Source organism: Caretta caretta, chromosome 14 (assembly GCF_965140235.1).
Source record: "Caretta caretta isolate rCarCar2 chromosome 14, rCarCar1.hap1, whole genome shotgun sequence".
Classification (NCBI taxonomy): Eukaryota; Metazoa; Chordata; order Testudines; family Cheloniidae; genus Caretta; species Caretta caretta.
The window spans coordinates 22,779,815-22,800,991 of NC_134219.1; the positions used below are offsets into that span (position 1 = coordinate 22,779,815).

At 53.4% G+C, this 21,177-nt stretch overlaps 1 protein-coding gene across 1 annotated transcript in view; it reads right to left on the reverse strand.

The window, feature by feature from the left end:
* Positions 1-11,654, reverse strand: part of USP43 (ubiquitin specific peptidase 43) — a 211,940-nt gene extending 200,286 nt beyond the window's left edge. Inside the window, exon 1 of the mRNA XM_048817556.2 lies at positions 10,752-11,654. Within this exon, the coding sequence (XP_048673513.2) occupies positions 10,752-11,339 (588 nt within the window). The 5' untranslated portion in view covers positions 11,340-11,654. The remainder of the gene's footprint in view (positions 1-10,751) is intronic.
* Between the last annotated feature and the right edge of the window lie 9,523 nt (positions 11,655-21,177).

The following is a 21,177-nucleotide window of genomic DNA, read 5'->3' on the forward strand; positions in this document are numbered from 1 at the left end:
GTGTTTAACAGCCACATGGCGACACTGCTGAGTGGATTAAAGGCAGGAAGTGAATAATACCACATCCAACTGGAACTACGCAGGGGGGATATGGAGGCACCCCCCAAACCAGAGTGGATTTGATTTAAATCACTAGTCAGGAAGACTCGATTTAATCATGGTTTTCTACATAAAAGTGCATCTTGTTGGTTGTTATAACCTTACTACATATTCTTCACAACTCCGAGACAGAGATGTAGGTTTCATTTTTAGAAGGTAAACACTATGCATTTTTAAACAGTGATTTATTTTGAAAACGTTTCAGATTAGTTTTACAGCTAGATCAGAAAATGAATGATTATTTGGTGATTTAATTTACCAAAGGTAATTGAAGCAGATATTTATGATGTCATTGGGAGGCGAACTATCATTAATATTTGGAGGATTTTCTTGCCATGCTGTATAAGGAGAACACCACCAGACAGACATTTAAATTGTTTTATTTAACTAAAACAACAAGTTTAAGTATTCTGGATTTTTTTCTTCAACTGCAAACATATTATTTTAACAAAACAAGCCTATGTCCCTCGCTTCTCACATTTATCTCCAGACTTCTTCTCCTTGTCCAGATCTATTCCGCCCCCAACAATCTTCTATTCATTGACCTTTTTAAAACTTTGCACTTTTAGAGAGAGGTACAAAGGGATTGACTCTGTGCACACAAATTTGCAGAGGGACAATAGTGTTTCTCACCTCTATATATTATTTATTTATTTTAAAACATTTTTGCTGTTAACAAGCATGTTCCCTCTGGAGACACAAATCCACAGTTTGAGAACTGCAAAACTAAGTATCTCCTGATGGTATCTTCTAGACTGAGCACTGAGACCCATTGGGTAGATAGAAAGATTAACCTAAATAATCTATACAGAAGCCCCTGGAACCCCATAAGATTGTGTCCCTAATCCACAAACTATTGGAATTAATTTACAAAACCTTTCTTAAACATTATATGAATATATTGTCTCACACTATAGAATTAGAATTTATAATCCCTATTCCATGATGAGATATCTTTTAGCTATAATGGATCTTAATTAAAACTATCTTTACATAGTTTTTTCTCAAAAAGCATTTCATTAAAAAAATCCGATTTTTTTTTTTAAAAATCATTGATTTTTATCCACCCTGCCCCAAACTGAGGTACGTGTCAGTTTGGACACATATGTCAACATGCATGCCATGAGTTGTCACCGTTTTATGATCAGAAAAGCTCCCCCACTTACTCCGCTGATCCACCCGGCACAGCCGCCAATCCCAGTGGCTAGAGATAGTGTCGGCACCTGGGAGCCCTGCAGAGCCAGCACTGCTGTGAGGGGCCAGCTGGGGTCTAGTCCCGCTTGGGAAGCATCTGCAGGATTGCTAGCCACGTTCAGGCTGAGGTCAGGCCTCCGTATGCCTCTGACACCCCCCAGAAGGTAACCCCGGAGAGGGGAATGGGACGTACAACCAAGCTTTGCTACCAGCAGGACAAGAACAGCCAGAAAGCTGCTGATGACCGCACTGCTGGCCACACAGGTGTGTAAGATCACACGCATGGGGTACTACCCCACGGCTGCCATCCCCAGCTCTGCCTGCGGGCCACAGACACATACAACGAACCACGCACTAGGGGCCCACTCCTGCTGGCTGCACGGCCTCCAAGGCCACGGGACCCGACAGAGAGAGATGTTCTGCCTGGTGCCCCAGCGATGACCCACGGCAGTTCCTTCGCTTGTGGGAAGCCATGGGATTTACAACTATGTGGCCCAGCAGATCCTGCAGCCGAGCAACACCCCAAGCGTCTGCAGCCGGGGGTGGATGGGATCCCAGCCGCCCTATCACGGGGCAGGTACTGTGCAGCCATGGCATGTTGCACACAGAAGGAAGCACACATGCAGGGGACAAAACCTGCCCTGGGGAAACAACAGCACAGTAAACCGCCCCCAGGTAAACACAAACCCTCCATTCATGGACTGTTGGCCTTAGCCTTCAGGCACTAGCATAGCCCTGCCCTCCATTGTGTTCTTCCTCTTGGACCCTCCAAGAGCTTGGTCCAGCTGGTAAGGAATGCTAGCCCTAGTTCACAGGTGGGGAAACTGAGGCATCGAGTAAGGACGCGACTTGTCCAAGGTCAGGTTGTGAGTCAGTGGCAGCGCTGAGAATAGAACCCGGGTCTCCTGTCTCCCGCTCCTGTGCCCTGCTCTCCAGTGTGCAACACCGCAACCCCTTGGGCAACTGCTGCTTTGGGTAACACTCTCTTTCTGCCCCAGGAGTCAGTCAATAGCTCTGTTATACAGAAGAGATGCCTCAGAGGAAAAGGATCACAGCGGTCGCTCAAGAGAGGACGAGCGGGAGCATAGGAATGGCCAGATCACAGGTCCATCCAGTCCAGTATCCCCCTCCCCCCGGGACAGTGGCCAGATTCGCCAGAGGAAGGGGTAACAATCCCCACAATGGACAATTGTGTACTAACCTGCCCCTTCCTGGCCCCAGCCTGTCAGGGACTGGCTTCTGCCCGGAGCTAGCAGGGTTTATATGCCTGTAATATTTTTACCTTTTGTAATTTCACTGCAGATGTTCTTACTCTCCATAGAAATAGCTACTCCTTTTTTAATTCCGTCCAAGTCGTCATCCTCAGTGAGATCTTGTGGCAGCAAGTTCCACAGGACAATTGTTTTATTTGAACATTCCTTTGTTCTTATCACACAAGAAAGGATGAACAGGAGCAAGTGATCTCCCTTCTCCATGCCATTCGCTATTCTGTATTGCTGTATTACCTCCCCTCTGAGTCATCTACAGGCCAAACTTTCCCAATTCCTTTTATACTGAAAACGGTTAAAGGTTTGGAGAGACTTCGTTACCTGACTCTGATCTCTGTCTGTTTCTCCTATCTGCTCTTTGAGATGACCAGAACAGAACACCATACCCCAGGAGAAGGTGAACTACAGCTATAACAGATAATCAGATCTTCTGTATTATTCTCGGTCCCATTCCTTATATACCCTAACAATCTGTTTTATTTACCGCTGCTGCCCACTGAGCAGACGTCCTTATTGAACAGCCCACAGAGACTTCCACCTCTTTTCCCTCAGCGATTGTAGTTAGTTTAGAAATGCTCAGGGTGTCTGGGTAATTCAAATCATTCCTTTCTGGCTGCTTTACCTCGCATTGGCTCCAACAGTGAATATTACCTGCCACCAAACTGATCAGTCCCCTGGTTTTGTCCGGTCCCTCTGAACTTCCTCACAGTCTTTTCTAGCCTTGACAGCTCCAGCACCCAGAATTTGACACACCTCCCCACCCCCACGAAGGACAGCAGGTATAAATGAGATTAACCAAAGCAAAGGATGCTGGCTGCTCCTCGAGGACACCCAGACCACCAGACAGCACGCCGGGTCTGACAGGAGTAACCCAGGCTCACTCAGTCACCGACATGGACAAACGCCAGAGAGCAGAACCTGGGCTCCAAGGGGTGCATCCCAGCAGCTGAATGGGCCGCTCCCGAAGGAGCCGATTTGGGAACTGGAAGCGGCCACACGATCAGCCAGCCAGCGAGAGATCTCCAGCACCTGTCTCCATTCCGAGACGTACGTTTGTGGGTTTGAATAACTGGCTGCATCCCTTCGAGGGCGATGCTCTGGTTTAGCTGCATTTGATTTTTTTGAAGAAGAAAAGTGTAGCCGCACCCACTTGGCTCACCAGGCAGCACCTGCTGGCTGGGTCACTCTTCTTGCAGCTAGTGATTTGTGACTCAACTATAGTTACGCCTTGAAACAACTCCCGGGTGCTACATAAGGGCAAATTTTTCAAAATTGCCTAAGTGCTTTAGGTGCCACAGTCCCATTGGCTCTCAATGTGATGTAGGCTCCTACGTCACTTAGGCCCTTTTGAAAACATCACCCCAAGTCGAGCAGAGCATCCCCCCTCATGTGCTCTAATGAGCTGGTCCAAGAGCCAATCACGTAAAGGGGAGAGAAACGACCTCTCCGGCTGCTGTCCTGTTAGGACATGTGACAGGTTATACGCAGGTGGTTCACACACTGCTTTAGTGGCCTCTTCGAGCTCCCTCAACATTGTGCAATGAAGGATGTTGTCATGACATGGAAGCCAGCAATACTATGCCCTCAGGTGTCTGCACCCGGTGACTCAGGGCACTGGCCGGACAGGTTTGAGCAGGGGACCTCCCCACTTGGAAATATTCCCTAGTTGGATCATCAGGAATATCACTGCCCCCCACCTCCGGCACCTCATCTGTCCTCCCTGTAGAGTTCACAGGCCGGTACTCACTATCCCACAGGGTAAGCCATTGCCCCGTGGCAGTGAGGTGCCCTCCCATTCCCAGGCTTTCCAGCCCACCTGTTTGTGCTTCTGGACACATTGTGTTATTCTTAGTAATATCAGAGTAATGCCCGGAGACTAGAGCCCCCTGTGCAATGTGCTGGCCATACACCCCTTGCCCTGAATTGCCTACAGCTGCTCTTTAGCTTCTGGGAGTTGAGTACTCAACTTCCAATGGGATTTGGGCACCAGGCTCCTTTGCAAATCCCAGCCCTGCAGCTTTTATTATGTAACTCCATAGTCTGACACTGTGCTAGGTTCCACCCCTGGGATCTCTCCCGGCCTCTGCTCCTGCTCTGCTGTATTTTCGGCCCCTTCCTTTCCTGGATGCAGAGGTTACAGGCTTACGACCTGAGAAGGCCCTAAGAGTACAACATCCTACCTGCTTAAAGCCACCTTCCCTCCAGTAACACTGCGGGTGTTAGGGTGAGCGTTAATGTTCCTCTGCCCACGCAGTCAGAGGCCTGAAGCGTGAGTGTGAGTGTGAGTGTGCGTGTGAGGGGTCCCCTTGGCTGGCTGCTGAGAAAGGATGTCAGAACGCATTAAAAGAAAGGCCAGTGACTGCAGCACGAGGCTGGAAACGCTACAGTGCCCACAGAAGGGGCGCAGAAAAGCTTCGGAGAAACAAATCACGAGATGAGCGGTCTCGGAATGGGCCAGTTCAGCCCGGCCGGCCTTTTCAACAAGCTGCCAGGATGAGCCCATTAAGGGAGAAAAGCATTCAGTGCTGTACGTTCAGCCAGCCGGCAGCAAGCAGCGACCGGGGCTCCCACGTGTTGCAGGAATCCCCAGGGCTTCTGCGAGAAAACGTTTTGCTGCCCATTTGTGCAAGCGGCACAGGAGCGCTGAGCGGGAAAGACAGCCGCGAGTCTGCGGGGATACCTCCGTCCGCATGATTTCTCTCCCTGGGAAAGCGCCGCTCCCCACACAGCCTCGGGCTCCCAGAGAGCCGGTTACCCAGCGTCCTCGCTGGAGGCATGACTTAGACAAGCGACTTGATCACAGAGAGTGAGGATCAGAGCACAGCTTTGTTCCAACTGCTACACAGCACCGTCCCTGGCTGGTGCTGCCCGATTCCTTGCCAGCCTGTGTGGGGGTATTCCAGCCAGGGATGAACCCAAGGTAGGAGGGGGCTGAGCAACTATTTAAGTGGCTTCCAAGGGAAATTTAAAAAAAATAAATAAAAAAGGCTGAGCAGCCTAATGCGGGCTGGGGAAGTTACACAAGTGCTGGAAATTGCTAGCTCTGTTAATTGCTGGGAGCAGCTGTTCCGAAACTTTCAGTCTGATCATTTCTATCCGAGCAAGCGTCTCCAGAGGCTGAGCTACAGCGCTCAGCAAAGAGATCCCAGGTGTGGGAGGGAGCTCAAACCGAGGATGGGGCTGTGCAAAAACAGCAGAAGGCTTGCGATGGAGAAGAGGGAGGGGACTGGGGAGGGGCCAGAGCCCAGCAGAGCCACATGGGCAAGGCAGTGGGGTTGGCAAGGTTGGAAGTGGTGGTTCTTTTGTTACTCATAATTCATCCTGCCCTCTAAAATCCTGCCGCATGGACAGCCAGGAGCAAAGCTATGTCTACACTGCAATAAAAACCTGCAGCACTGGGTCCGAGAGCATGGTCAGCTGATTTGGACTCGCAGGGCTTGGGGCTGCAGGGCTAAGAACGGCAGCGTAGACACCTCCTGCCTTGCGGGGCCTCAGAGCCCAGGCTCCAGCCTGAGCCCAGACATCTCCACTGCCATTTTAGCCCCATGGCCTGAGCCCACTGCCCAGGATCTGAGACTCAGCTGACCTGGGTCAGCTGCGGTGGTGCTGTGGGTTTTTTATTGCAGTGAAGACATTCCTGCAGAGCCAGTCTCTGGGCGACCTAACAAGCACAGCTGGGCTGTGTAGCCAGTCAGGCAGCCTGCTACAACCTGCTTGATTGGAAGAGGCAGGAGACCAGCTCTTAAGTCCAGCAGCAGCAGTTCAGCAACTCCTCATTCGCTCCTGGCTGCAACAACTTCTGTGCCTGCTTTATCCCAGCTTTGCTCCCACTTTGTTCCGATCCTGCTGCTGCCTTGTTCCAATTCTACTCCTGCCCTGGAGCCTGCCTTGCCTCACACCAGGTCACCTGGTCCTGGCCCTCAGCCCCAATCCCTGGCTCCTGACATCGGCTCTGACCGGTGGACTCCCATTCCTGGCTCCTGCTCCAACCACTAGGCACAACCGCTCACGTCCCAGTCACTGAAACATCGCAGGACTCACTTGGGCTGTTGTAGGAACTCCCTTGTGGAGCCTATTCAAGGTGGAGCAGTCGCTCGGCCTCGCCCCTGCCATGGGCTCTGGGCTATGCATGGCCAGCTCAGTTAGAATGTAGCTGGCTCTCTTCTGCGCGTTCCCAGGCGTGGCTCCCCAAGGTAGGGTTACCATGGGGCCTGCTGGGCATTCCTCTCAGAACAGCTCACACAACAAGTTATCTGTGTGCCACACAACGGGGCTCATTGCTCCCTCCCAAACTTCTAGTAGCCGCGCGGGAACCGGAGAAGGGGAGATTTTGCTGGCCAGGAATGTGAAATTGACTGGGACACCGGGAGATGCTCTCAATAGGGCTCTTCATTCTCTCGCTCTCACGCAGCTACTCACTGTGCTGTTTCCTAGAAACACAGCCTGAAGTTCACTGCCAGTTCACACTGCTACTGCACGTTATCACACCCAAATCCACCCTGCTGGTCAGATCTTGTACGCGGCTGGGGAGGCGAAACGCCCTGGCTTTCACATCGGGGGCTTGAGGCGACTTTCCTTGGGCGGGAACGTGCTGACAGGCTGGTCATCGGCCAAGGTGCGTGGACATGGCAGAGTCCTGCCTGAGCAAAACCCCGGTTCCCAATCCCGCCCATTGCTGAGCAAGTTTGGAACCAGACCTCTGGGGCTCACGTTCGGCTCTAGTGGGTCTGTATTCAAGTTAAAAGCTGAGAACTGCAGGGAGCGCGTCCCAGGACCTTTCAACAGGCTGTGCCTGAATAGAAATCGGAAAAGTTGCTTAAGACACCAGAGAGCTGTCAGCATGGAGAGCGAGCTGGGCTCTGCCCTGCCATGCACAATAGCTACAATATTCCTTAGCCTTCCCGACCCCGTTCCCAGCACAGGCATGCAGGAAAGGAATCAGGGGACTTGCTCAAGGTGACAGACTGATGCAAAGGAAGGATTAGGAATGGAAGCTAGAACTCCTGCCTCCCAGCCTGCTGCTCTGACCATCAGCCACCTCCAGAGCATACAGCCAAATAAGGGGAGTGAGGGACTGTCGTTTTTCTGAAGAACGCTGGGCTCCTCTGCACACCAACGCTCTCCTGCTCTGCACAGGATTTATCCGTGCCACTCCCCACCCTGTGAGCCACGGCCCAGGAGCCACCATCATGCTGTACCACTGCCTGGACCTGGGACACGGCTCAGGGGCAAGGAGCTGGCATTCTGGGGTCATCCAGCAGCACCGCCGTGGCGTCCTGATGCACCGACATGGCAACCCAGCCTCGTGGGCCAAGTCTGTGCCGCAGACAAAACCAGGCCTGTGCTGGCACACACTGCAGTCCAGCACTGCTCCACGTTACAACTCATGGGCACAGCTGTCCCCAACAGACCCAAACGCCAGTCAACCACCTGTAGAGCAGCACAGGGCTGCGAGCTAGGAGCACCTTTGGCTGGGTCAGGACAAAATTTCCCTATCACCCCTTCTTTGTAAAAATGCTGAATAGTGATTAGAATTAGGGGCTGGTCTGCAAACATTCAGCTTGGAAAGGGCTGCTCTGGACAGAAGAATTCACTCCTTGCAAAATATTAGTGGGTGGAGATCCATGTGTCCATAAAGGCTCCGCCTACAAAAATGCTCCAGCATTCCTGAGCCTGATCTTCAAGTTACAATGCTCTGCTTGGGGTTTCTCCTTTGTCAGCTGTGTGGACTGGGGCCTTTTCCAATTGGGGAAGCAACTGAAGACAAAACAATTTCACATCTTTAGAAGTGGCTGCTGTGCCGGCACGGAAAGGAACGCTCATCTCAGTTAGTAACATACAGCCTTCGCCCAAGCGATGGATCAGACAACTGACTCTTCAAATTTGCTCTGGCTGCTGCTGACAGTGGCCAGTACCTGATGAGTCAGAGGATGAAAATGTCCCATGTGATGTGCCTTGAAGGGAAGTCCTTTGTGACTCCAACAATCATCAGATTATGGCCTGAAGTGCTTTAATTTAGGGCTCCCTCAACCTTCTCAATACACCTTTACAACCCCAATTGATGCAAGGGTTACATGCAACTCCATAGGGCAAAGGGAGCAGAATTACCATAGAGCGCAACCTCCAGCAGAGAGATCTTCAAATAAAAGGAGCTGTGGACTTGGATGAATAGATTGTGGGGCTCTGCAGCCTCTCATAAAACCTCCAAGCTCTTGCATATTCCCACGGGAGATCTTATTTTCCAGGGAGATTAAAAATTGGGAGGAAATTGATGTCACACGCAGATAACCACCCGGGGGAGGAAATTAAGAGTTAAGGAGCGAACTTTTTTCCTCCCTCCCTGCCTGGGAATGCAGCTATCTGGGGAGGGAGGCTCTCATCATTACACTGATTTACACAGGCAGATTGTGCCCATTATTACAATAGCAGGATGCATGCTATAAAAGCTACAACAAACATTTGCCACCCATTACCCCAGGCCCCCAGCCCAGCCTCTGCCTCCTCCACTCCCTAAAATGCCCTCTGGTGAAAGGCCCAGATTACAGGTGTGCAGGGAAGCAGGGAGATGGGATCCCACCAGACAATTCACAGTCCTGCCCCGGGGTAGCTCCCAGTCTGATTCCATATTCTTCTCTCACAGATCACGGGAGTGTCTGGAGTCTGCTCATCCCATTGCAGGGCTGAACTAAAAATCCGCACCCAGCAGCCACTCCCGAAGGCAGCCAGCACAGGAGGCAGGGAAAAGGGAGCTTACTCCACTACCTAAGTGAGGGAGGCATGCAGGCTCCTCGGTGCTCTCAGTAAAGGGGTGAGTGGGTGGAAATGGGGTTGTTACAATTCTTCTGCGCCTCTCCAGAGACGGCTGCTCATTCTACCTACACAGGAACTAGCTCAGCATGAGCAGCTGCTGTCACAGCTGCCAGGTGGGGAAGGATCTGGGAAGCCTGGCAGGTGAGAACCCACCTCCTGATGCCTCTGATTCTAGCCCCACATGTACAGGCAGGCTCGGCTGGACAGCCTTCTCACCAGCGTGGGGCTGGGGGGCCAGGGAGTGGGTGGGCGCCTTGGCAATTACTTAATAATAAATATTCCATTTTCATCTTCAAAGTGCTTTACAAACACTAATCCTGCTGATTAGCACTGGGGCTTCCAGGTGACACCCTAGCCACAGAGAGCGCTCCCACGAAGCCTCATCTGACGCCGGTGCCACGGGAGAGACAGGTGGTACATACTGCAGGAGCTGGGGTACTTGGGCACATGGGCATCAGGCCACAGGGCTAGGCACATTGCCCTTAGCTCTCTCCAGTCTATGCACTGTTGTTCCCCAGAGGATCTCAACACACTACACAAGTGGTTCAGTGTCACTCCCTATTTTACAGATGGAAAACACTAAGGCTCAGGAAGACTGCAAGAAATTTACTCCCCTATCGAACAGATGATATCACCACTCACACAAATAAGGGCTCACAGGACTGGCCCACAGGACCGGCTGTTCCACTCATGCCTAAACTCTGCAACTTTTTCCACTAGGGCACACACCTGGGCCAGCACATAACCCACTGAAGGCTTTGGAGCTCCGCCACACCAGGTGGGTCCACACTGAACAGGGTACAGGACTGGGGCCTCAGTTACATCAGTATATCTTCAGGGGAGTCACACAGCGTAGCCCACAGCAGGATCTGGCCCACAGACTCAACTCATTCTCCTACTAAGATAGCCTCTTGTCCATAGCATGCAGCCATCCCCCAGCCTCCCAGCCAGCTGCACCTGCTTACCAAACTGAGCCCACCTCCTACCCCACAACCAAGCACAGCTGGCATACCTCTAGCTCAGAAGGTCTTGGCACTGCGAAACCTGAGGCTTAGGGTGACAGGGTACGGGGTGCGTGGAGATGCACCCCTAGTGTGACTCCTTGTTAAGGTAAATAAAGATAGAGAGAGGACTAGAAGTACCAGCATCAGTCCGGCGCACATGCTGGTCGGCTGGATGCCACTGCGCTGTGTGATTTTGATTAGCACTAGATTGGAAATGGAGTTAAGGTTGGCTTGGGGGCAGCGTTAAGGTTAGGGTTAAAGCGCCCCGCACCCACAGCCCCTGAGCACTGGGCCATGGTTAGGCACCCACCCCAGTGAGCCTGACAGGTGCCCCTTGCCCCGGCCCGTGGCTGGGGGTCCGGGTGCCCCATCCTACCTTGAACTCCACAGAGAGCTGCGGGGTGTAGTCCAGCGTCCAGAGCGCCCGGACCAGGGCTGCCAGCTGCTGGGTGACCTCTCCGGGCGCGCCGCGGGCCCGGTACCGCTCCAGGCCCAGGAACTCGGCCAGCAGGTCGGTGTTGCTCAGGCACTGCACCACAGCGTTCATGAAGCACGTGTTGCCGTGGTTCTTCAGCCCCTGCACCCCGGGGGGACGCCCCTCCGCCGCGCCCCCCGGGGGGCTCCAGGAGCGCCGAGCCTCCGGCCAGCCGCTGCCTCCCCCGACCTGCTCCTCCGGCGGGGCTGCCCCAGGGGGCCCGGCCGGCGGGGGGGCCGGGGGGCACCGGAACCCGCCCTCATCGTCCTCCGGCTCCGCGCCCCCCCGGCGGCTCCCCCCTCCCAAGTGCGACAAGGCGCTCAAAGTTTTCAGCAGGCGGCTGACCAGGCTGCCCAGGGCGCGCAGGGGTCTGCGCCGGGATCCCCGCCGCCGCCGCCGCCCGGGGGGCTCCGTGCCCCTGCCCGGCCGCTCCTTGGGGGGCTGCGGGCTGGCCCCTCTCCTGCCCCCCGCCTGCGGCTGGTCGCCCATCTCCTGGCCCCGCCGCTCGCCCGCCAGGCACCTGATTCACCTGCCTCCCCCTGCGCGCTGCGCCCCACGGCGCCGGCTGGGTGCCCGCGGGCCGGCCGAGCTGCCCCCGACAGGTGCCCCGCGGGCCGAGGGGATGCTGGGCATGCTGCGCGGCGCTGGGTCCCGGAGCCGCTGGCTCGGGGTGTGCGAAGGGGCAGCTCCTCCCCCTGCTGGAATCTGATTAGCCTGGTTTAGTTGGGAAGAAGGGGGGGGGGGAGGGCAGCGGCTCTTCGCAGGCGAGACGCTGCTGCTGCTGGTGGTGAGAAGCAGCACTGGCTGGAGCCTGCCCTGGAGATGGGCTTTGCCAGGGCTGGGCGTGGGGAGGCTGCCCGAGTCAGGTGTTTCCAAGAGGAAGTAGCACTGCCCAGCAGCCACCCCGAGCCCAAGGTAAACAGCTCGGAGGCTGCTGGAAGCGAGCCAGGCGGGCACCGGCAGAGACCAGAGGCAGCTGGTCTGTGACTGCGGAACTCCCCTCCACAAGAGAGGAGGGCAAGCAGACAGCTCTAAAGACAGGTTTCAGAGGGGCAGCCCTGTTAGTCTGTATCCGCAAAAAGAAAAGGAGGACTTGTGGCTCCTTAGAGACCAACCGATTTATTTGAGCATAAGCTTTCCCTACAGCTCACTGCATCGGATGCCTGCAGTGGAAAATACAGTGGTGCTCTAGGTCAGCCTGTTCTCTGGCGGGTCTTACACCCTGCTCCTCGCCTAGTATCTGAGCAGCTTCCAGCAAGGTGACTAGCAGCTGTCACGTTTGTTTTCTCATCCTCTCCCTTGTTTTCACTAGCTCCCTCTGTTTACTCCCAGCCCTCCCCCTGTCGTCCGAATCTCAGGCCTGCCTAGGCCACACTAGAAAAGTTGTGCCAGTCTAGGTTAGAGCTACACTTCGTGCTTCTTTCAGCAGCGTGTACTGGGGCAGCCCCCCAGCACGGGTTTCAGCAGCAATGCAGATGGTGGGGCATGGCTTATGAGTAGAAGGGTATGGGTATGTACCCAAGTGCATGCGCTATACAGCTCTCTCCTCCTTGAGCCAGGCCTCCCCCTGCAGGGAAAGACTTTGGCAGTGGGGAAAGACTGAGCCCCCCGCCCCCATGCCAGAGCCTGTCACTGGCTGGCACAAGTAGCTACACTTTGCAGTCTGGATGCAGCCACCTGTTGACTATGACACGTAGCTACACACAGCCTACACACCCCCCCCCAAAAAAAGCATAGACATAGCACTAATTACACTCCTGCAGACCAGTTTAGCCCTCGCTTACATCAGCTTGCGTCAGTAAATGGTCATCTGATTTAAGCGGGGGGGTTACACTGATTTAAGTGTCTCTACATTAGGAGTTTAAGTCCATCTAGTTAAACCAGTGCAATTTTCCTAGTAGGGATAAGGCCTGAAATCCAACAAATAATAATCTCCTCTGTTTATGGAATGGAATCGAAGGACCAAGGCAAAGACTGTAGATGGGGGTGAGCAAACTTTTTGGCCCAAGGGCCACATCGGGATGCAATACTGTATGGAGGGCCAGGTAGGGAAGGCTGTGCCCCCCATACAGCCTGGTCCCCGCCCTCTATCCACCCCTTCCTACTTCCCACCCCCTGACTGCCCCCCTCAGACCCATCCAACCCCCCCCCCGCTCCTTGTCCCCTGATCACCCCCTGCCAGGACCCCCCACCCCAAACCACACCCCCTGGGATCCCACCCCCATCCAACCCCCTTGCTCCTTGACCCCTGACTGACCCCCACCCCGACAGGCCCCCTTGGACTCCCATCTAACCCCCCCCCCGTTCCCAACCAACCACCCCAGAACCTCCTCCCCATCCAACCGCTCCCTGTCCACAGACTGCCCCCCATGCCCCCCTACCGCCGAACGCACCACTGCCACCCCCTTACCATGCTGCTCAAGGGCTGGGCAGGATGGTCCCATGGGCCATAGTTTGCTCACCTCTGGTGTAGATAGATTCCATCCCTTGGTCCCTATGGAGCAGGGCCCCTGGCTTTTGCCATTTCTATAAAGCTCTGCTGTAAACTTCTGTACTTTCTGCTGGAACACATATGCTTGCTGAGGGCTTTGGGCCAAATTCATCCCAGGTGTAGTTTCATTACCCGCAGTGGTGTTTGCAACAAGGGCTAGTTTGGCCTGAGTGCGTTTAAAGGGGCTCTGTCAAGATAAAAATCCTCTTTGTGAAAAAATAATCCTACCCATCTCACTGAGAACATGGAGAGGACTCAACCAAGGAGAATGCAGAAATCTGTTCAGGTTATTTTGCCCATAGTGACACTAAGGTGGACAGGACGATTTCTATTTTATTTCTAGTCAGTTTCACTTTCAGGGGCTCATTCACCAGAGCTACTACCTGCTGCCTTCTACCCATCTTAGGTACCAGCCTGGCCCCCTATAGCATTTGCAAAACTAACAGTCTTTGATGGATTCTGTGACAGTGTGAGGTCTTGCTCCCCTCTTCTGCCAACACAGGCTGATCAGAGACCTTTTGTTAACCACCACCCTGTAGCTTATTTACAGAGCTCTTCCCCCCACCTTCGCTGTCCCATACACCACATGGTTTGCAGCATCCACAGCTCTTCCACCAAGGAGTGGAGAGATCTCTCCACCCACAAAGCCTTCTTAGTTCTGGCTCTGCCACCCTTCCTCTCTCCCCAGCATGTCCTACCTATGCCACCTTCTCCCCTCTGCATCTAAGGCCTAGTTAGTGCTTTAATGCTCCCCAGCCCATGCTAATCTGCTAATGAGGCACAATCAGGTCCAGGTGAGGGGAACTAATTGGTGTTTAAATGAGCAGAGCGCAGGGTCAGCTGTTGGTTTCCAGCACTCACAAATTTAGCCTTACAACAGCTCTGTGTAGCAGGGCAGGGCAGGGCAGGGTGTTCAGCAGGGGAACTGAGGCCCAACTCCTCAAAGGGATGGAGGTGCTGAACTCCTCCTGCTTTCAATGAGGAGCTGGGCCCAAGTGACTTGCCCAAAGTCACACAAGCTGAGCAGAGCCAGGAACTGAATCCCAGTGTTCTGAGTCCCAGACTAGCCCCTAACCATAAATGCGGAGGGAATTGATTGAATTTCAAACAACAAAAAATAATGGTGGTTTGAGTCATATTTTTAAAATCATGACAATGTTTCTATACATGTGAGAGCCTGGGACCCACTTTCCTTTACAGAAACCCCTAAAGCCTCGGCACTAGGTTACTATGACTGCTACACCATGGCACAGCAGCGATTAACAACCACCGCTCCCAGCCAGCCATGCCATTTCGGCCTCTAAGGTCAGCACTCACCTACGTAACAAGCGGGGCAGGGGGGAATGGAGTGAAATGCACTAGTCCAGTGCTTCTCAAGCTATCTGATGTGGGGGACTGGTAATTTTTTTTTCCAGTGTGCGCACAGACCGGCAGCCGATGGCTCGCAGACCGGCGCCGGTTCGCGGACCACCACTTTAAGTAGCACTGCACTAGACCATTTCCTGCAGATGCAGTAAGCAAGACACCAAAAAGAAAGTACAACACTGGGGGATAAGTCCACCTCTTTCCCCAGTGGGTGCATTGGGACCATTATTGTGCTACTGGGAGCAGTACTGCAGTGGCCCCAGCTGAGATCAGGCCCCTATTGTTGGCACTGTTAGACACACTGTAAGAGACAGTTCCTGCTCCAGAGAGAGAAAATTACGCAAGCTGTGGACCCACCCAGCACTACAAACCCTGCTCCCTTGGAGTCCATAGGACTCCCACGTACAGTGGGCTTGCAGGTTGTGGTGTGTGCAGCCATGTAACTGATAGGAGATCTCGCTATGCTGCACTGTTAGACACAGAGGCATCCCCTCCACTTTGTGTTTCATTTCAGATGCAGAGTTTTCCAGAGGAGTCACACACACTTTGCTTTCTCTGTGTGTATTTGTTCTTCCTTTGCTCGTTGTTTTCCTTAACCTGAAATAAAAGTGACGCAGAGTGAAAGGAGATTTCTAACCGTCAGATGGGGGAGGTTCTGGAACAGCCTCCAAAAAGGAGGACTGGTGGCAAACAATCCAACTGGTTCAAAGACGCAGCTTGATAAGTTTCTGAACAGGATTTTATGATGGTGTTGGCTGCAATAGCAGGCAACTGGACTTAATAACCTAGGAAGTCCCTTCCAGTCCTATGACTCTGTGAAAGGCCATGTTCTTCTCTTTGTGGGAGTGGGGGGACCATAACACAGGATCAGGCCCTTTAGGGCTATACTGTCCCATTGTTGTGCACTCAGCTTTCTTTCAGTCTTCCCTGGTGCGCCAAGACTTATTGAAAATCAACATTAACAGTCCAGCCTTACTAAAGACTCATCAACTTGCTAAATACTCATCAGCTACTATCTATGGGGGATTTGAGGTGGGTAGGCCTCTGAAATGAGATGCCATAGCCGGGGGAGTGTGTAACACCCTCTCCTGCCAGGTGGCACTCTGGGACACAGATGGTAGTTGATGAGTCTTGGCTAACAGAATGGCCCTTTTAGCTCAGGCAATAGTGGCTCATGTTTAAGCTCCAGAGGTCGCAGGTTCAATCCCCATTGCCCACACCTCACGCAAGGGGTTGCATCACACATGCATTAATGTGGAGCGCTCTGACACACAGGCCTGATTCCACAGCACATGGCAGGGCGCATAGCCCCTTTCTAGACTGCCTCACCCCCCGCAAGTCTCCATAGCAGAACCATAGGGATTCCTCTGCATCTAAGGGGCTTCATATCTGGAGACAACAGGCCATGATTTCACACCTAGTGACAATGGACCCTGGTGCCAGCCTCTCAGGGAGAGCTGCCCTACTCTCTGACAAGACCCTGGGCTCCGCCTCCGCGCTAACTCCTTGTCCGGTTGCTCATCCATGTTTATTAGCAGTGCAAAGCAAAATCAAGACACACACTGAAAAGTTTGCTTAACCAACAACCACAAAAAGGCTGAGCCAAAGGGGTAAAAAGTTCACAGGTGCAGCGGAGTCATGCTTCCTCTGTATTGTGTGAGGCATGGGTGACTGAGGAACTCACAAAGGGTGCAAGGTCAGGAACCCCAGGGGGATTCATTACCGAGCTGTCAGCTACCAGCTGCCACTCAGCGGCCTGTCTGTTGGCTCTCCGTGCAGGCACGAACCAGCTGACAGTTGATTGCAGAGAGGCGCGTGTGAGCGTGGACTCTGGCTGCAGGTGAAATTCTGGCATGTCTTTGGCGGTGACATTATTCCCCCACTGGTGTATGTGACAGTCCAGTAACACAGTGATGCACAGAAGCCAGCAGCCCATGGTTAAAGGGCTCATGAGGGCTGGAGGCATGGAAACATTCTTCCTCTCCCAAGCAGACAGGACTAATAAATGTCACACTTAACAACGACCTATTGTGTGAGGAGCAGACGCTGGCTCCAGACATGAAGCCATTGATGTGTTGCTGCAGAAGCCTCTTTTGTAGTTGCCCTCAGATTTTCCCACAGATTTTCTGTGTAGCCAGAGTCATCCGCATGGCACAGGGGCGGCTGGGAATGGGCTAGATGGCAAAAACACATGGACCACACCCCTGGGTGCTGAAGCCGCTCTCCCTGCAGAGGCGAGAGGTGTCTAACGGCATGGCACAGGGAAGGTCACTCAGTCTGCGGTCCATCCCATAATGAAAGAACAAGAGGGCACACAATGAAATTCAATGGTAACAACATCCAGCAGCATGCAGGGCAATCTTTTTGATTTCATACCAGAAATAATTAACTAGTGGAACCCACTGCCACAGGATATCACTGAGGCAACTGCTTAGCAGGATTCCAAAGAGGAGCAGACATTTATGTGGATCAGAGCAGCAGCCATTGCACTAGTCCCCAGAGGCCTTAACCAGCCAGGGGCAGAAAGAAAACCACACCCCCACACTCTCTTTCCTCTCCATTGTATACCCCATCTGGGCATGTGATAGGCACGGAGCTCTTAACACTTCCCCAGCTGCTGCTTTCACCTTATCACCCCCCCACCACAACCACAACCCCACTTTTTTTCTTTTTTTCCCCACATCACCCGAACAAGCCTGAATGAGATGCCATGTCCGAGGCACTGAGCAGGGTAGGAAGCCAGTGACCCTGCCCAGCGTGTCCAGCAGATCGTGAAACCAGCCAGGCCTGCGTTGCAGAGGTGCCCGTTTCGTTTCTCCGAAGATCCTGCAACGACTGATGCTGGGGTACAGCTGGGGAATGGGTCTGTGTGAGGAGAGAGCTTTAAACCTGGCGGGGTCCCCTTCTCTCTCCCAGCCCTGATCAGCTATTACAATTCCCTTCCACCACCCCACCATGGTTCCCATCCTACCACTGTCCGATGGAATCACTTTTCCTGTATATTTCAGACCCCAGGGAGCGCTCTCTCCCCTCCCACGCAAAGTTATGTAACTTTCTCCTACATCTTCAGTCCCACCATGCCTGGGCCCTGAAATGCATAGTAAGCTTTCACCGACTCCGAGCTGGGGCAGGCTGTGTGGGCCCATGCAGCCCTGTTCTCTGCCGGTGCAGGAGCGCACTGCCCAGTGAATTCCCAGCGCCACTGGGCAGTTTAACGTTAAACACCACAAGCTCTGGGGCTCCGGTCGCTTCCCTGGGGAGACTGTTCTGCAGCCCAGTGAAGCTCTGCGCCAGGCAGCTGCCCCCCCCAGTGTCAGCCTGTGCTCAGCTTTATCCCAGCACGGCCACGAGAGGCCCAGGTCCCATGCCCTGAAAAATAACTCTCCCTGCTTCCCCATCAGGCATCCCTCCTTCCTTTGTGTCTGAGGAGAGCTGGGCCAGATGCTCTCAAGCAGGATTCAGAGTGGCAAAATTGTCCTAAAAATTCAAGTGACCCAGGGTGAGTTCTCAGCCCCAGTTCTGCTTCCCCGAGGCAGCAGGATCTGCCAGGGCTCCTTAGCTCTGGGGAGAAGGGGAAGGGCAGGGTCAAGTCCCATCCTCCAGACACATGAGGATTAAACGTGGCGGTGGCATTCATGGGCAGGAGTTGGGGCCAGCACAAGCTTCTGCAGGATTTTGTCTCCTTCCTCCTGGTCCAGCAACCAGCGGGGTGCTCAGCGTGGGAGAAACCCTTCCAATCCAGGCAGGCAGGGGAGGGGAACCTACTGAGATTGCCACCTCTTTGGGGCAGGGGCTGGCAATGTGTTCTGTGACTGCACAGCTCCTGGCACCAGGGGTCCCTGGGCCACTCCTGGGGCTGCCCCATTGCAACAAATAACACCGATCACTGGGAAGATACAGCGGAGGGGGAAGGAGATGGCAAAGACGCTGCAGGGGAACTGTTCACACCATAGTCTGTTGGGTTTGGTGATGTATCAATCTGTCTCCACCTTTTTATGCCTCTGAGCAACACAGCTCCACCAATCAACATTTGAAGTGTAGACCAAGCCTGAGGTGTAGCTTTACTGAATGGCGGAGGAATGCGCTGGATGCTCTGTGCCAGTGTGAAGGGCTGTAAAAGGGGACAAAGTGATTGTTACATTTCACAAGTGTGGTATTCTGTCAGGGGAGCCGGCTCTGTTTGAGTGAGGCAGGGTCCCCCATCCTCCAGCTTACATAGGCATAGGGAGAGGAGCACAGACATTCCCTGGGGGGCAGGGACCCCAGCTCCCATGGGGGTAGGGAGAAGGGCTCAGCCCCCCCCCCCCAACTCCTGGCATACACAGAAGGGGAAAATGTGAGGCTGACATCTAGCCCTGCCCTATTCTCTCCCCCCACAGCCAAGTTCCTCTGCCAGTCATCCTCATGTCCCCTTCCCAGTGTCCCTCCACCCTTCACCCTCATCAGAGACCCACACCCTTCTCATCACCTCTACCATTTATCCCTCTCCCCTTGATGTAGCCCCAAGCCCCTCTCACCCCTATTCCCTCCCTCCTCCACCCCCTAAAATGTCCCCTCCTGTCAGCAAGAATGTGCACATCTATTTTTTCTTTACAAATGTTTTACATTCCCCCACAATCACGCCCCATCTCCCACTGATTGTAATAATATTCCTCTCAGCTGTTCCCATGTTTCTGCCTCAGGTAGGACTTGAACTGACACCAGCTGGGTGACTTGGGTTCAAAAAGACCTTGGGCTATCCAGCTGTTACAAAAGTTTGGAGGCTACCCATCCTGTTAACTCCTCTGTCTGAGCATGCAGGGGAGATGCATGACAAGCCTCACTGGAGAAGCAAACTCTTTTCCAAATAATGTTTTAATCTGATTTCCCTCAAAGGGGCCATGCACTCTGTTGGGGTAGCCCTCAAGCACTGGAGTTGCTGGTGTGACAATCTGAGCCCTGGTTTGATCTCAAGTTGTGAGCAAAAAAAGGTTGCTAGAATCTCGCAACTTTAGGAAAAGCTGTTTTATTCAGGGGGCTATATCTCAGGAACCCCTTGATCAAACAGTTCCCAAATTGGAACATGAACAAAACTCCACTACCTCATGAAGCACACCAAATTTCAAGGTAATCTGGGGAACTGTGTAGATTTTAGAGCACTTAGAAGAGTCAATCTTTAAACAGAAAGCTGTTCTTAGCCCTAGGTAGAGAAGAGCTGTTGCTCTGCAATAATATCTTCCAGTTTAAAGACAGGGCTGTGGCTGGAGCAGAGCAGCCTGGGCTAGTCAGGTGTCTTGTAGCTGCACTGACCCACCGTGGTGGGTAGCAGAGTAGTTCCACAAGGCCCAATGGGGGTTGCTGAGAGCTGCAAAGGAAGGGGCAGGAGACTGAGGGAGAGGTGAGCCGGGTGGTTAAAACCCAGGAATCGTATCTGAGACATCTGGGTTCTGTTCCTAGCTCTGCCACTGTCTCACTCGTGTGGCGCCTGGGGCAAGTGCCTCAGTTTCCCCATCTGTGAAATGGAGATAAACCTTCAAGAGTGGGGTGGGGAGGCTTCGCTCATTGATCTTTGTGAAGTGCTTTGAGCTCCTTGTGGGTGGAAGGCGCTAATCCAGGGCCACGATGGGCCTGAGCCTGGAAGTGCTCTGGGCACAGATTTTCCACAGAGGTCAGCAGGACAAAAATAAACAAAGCCTAGCCCCCAAGCTGAGTTTCTCCAGCCTGAAAGGACAGAAGAACCAGAGACTCCAGGAGATCTACTAAAGACTTTGCCAGTTGATTTTACGTGGAAGGCATGATGGACAAACCCCACAGAGAGGAGGCCTGCACTCCAGAACAGGGCCCAACTGGATATTCTGACCTGATCTTGGATAGTGGGCCAGGATCCCAGAGTGCCAAGCAGTCAAACAGCAGCACAGCCTACACCTGTTTTAAAACTGCATGTGGATCTCTCATCCTCATAGATGCTTTCTGGGTCTTTTGTGGCCATGAGGGGGAAGCCCAGTGCCCTGGCATATAGGGTGGGCACTACAGCATGTGAAGGGCACCAGTCCCACATAAGGACCCGGAGCAGTGAAAGAGAATCCTGCCTCGGCAGCCGCCAAAGTCATCTGATGTGGCTGCACTACAAAAAAACTAGCTTTTGGGTTAATCCAGTGCCCTCCGCTTGTCTCCAGCCAGTCTGCTGGGTCAGGTCACTCTCTGGGCCTTAGCTGTGCCGGGTGGGTTTGCAAAGAGGGCAGAGCACTTTATAAAAACCCAAATGTTCTCTCAGGCAAGATCAACCCCAACCTGGTAATGCAAAATGTGCAGAGAGAGTGAGAACCAAACGGTGCGGATGGAAGGAGGTCTTGGATCCTGCAGAGATGACTCCCCAGCCCCTGAAATTCTCTCTCCCAGCAAACCCAGATAAGGAGACTGCCGTCAGGTCCAAGTCACAAGGCCACTCCCCAAATGGGGTCTGTCCAAAAAGCCACTCCGTGCAGGAGCATG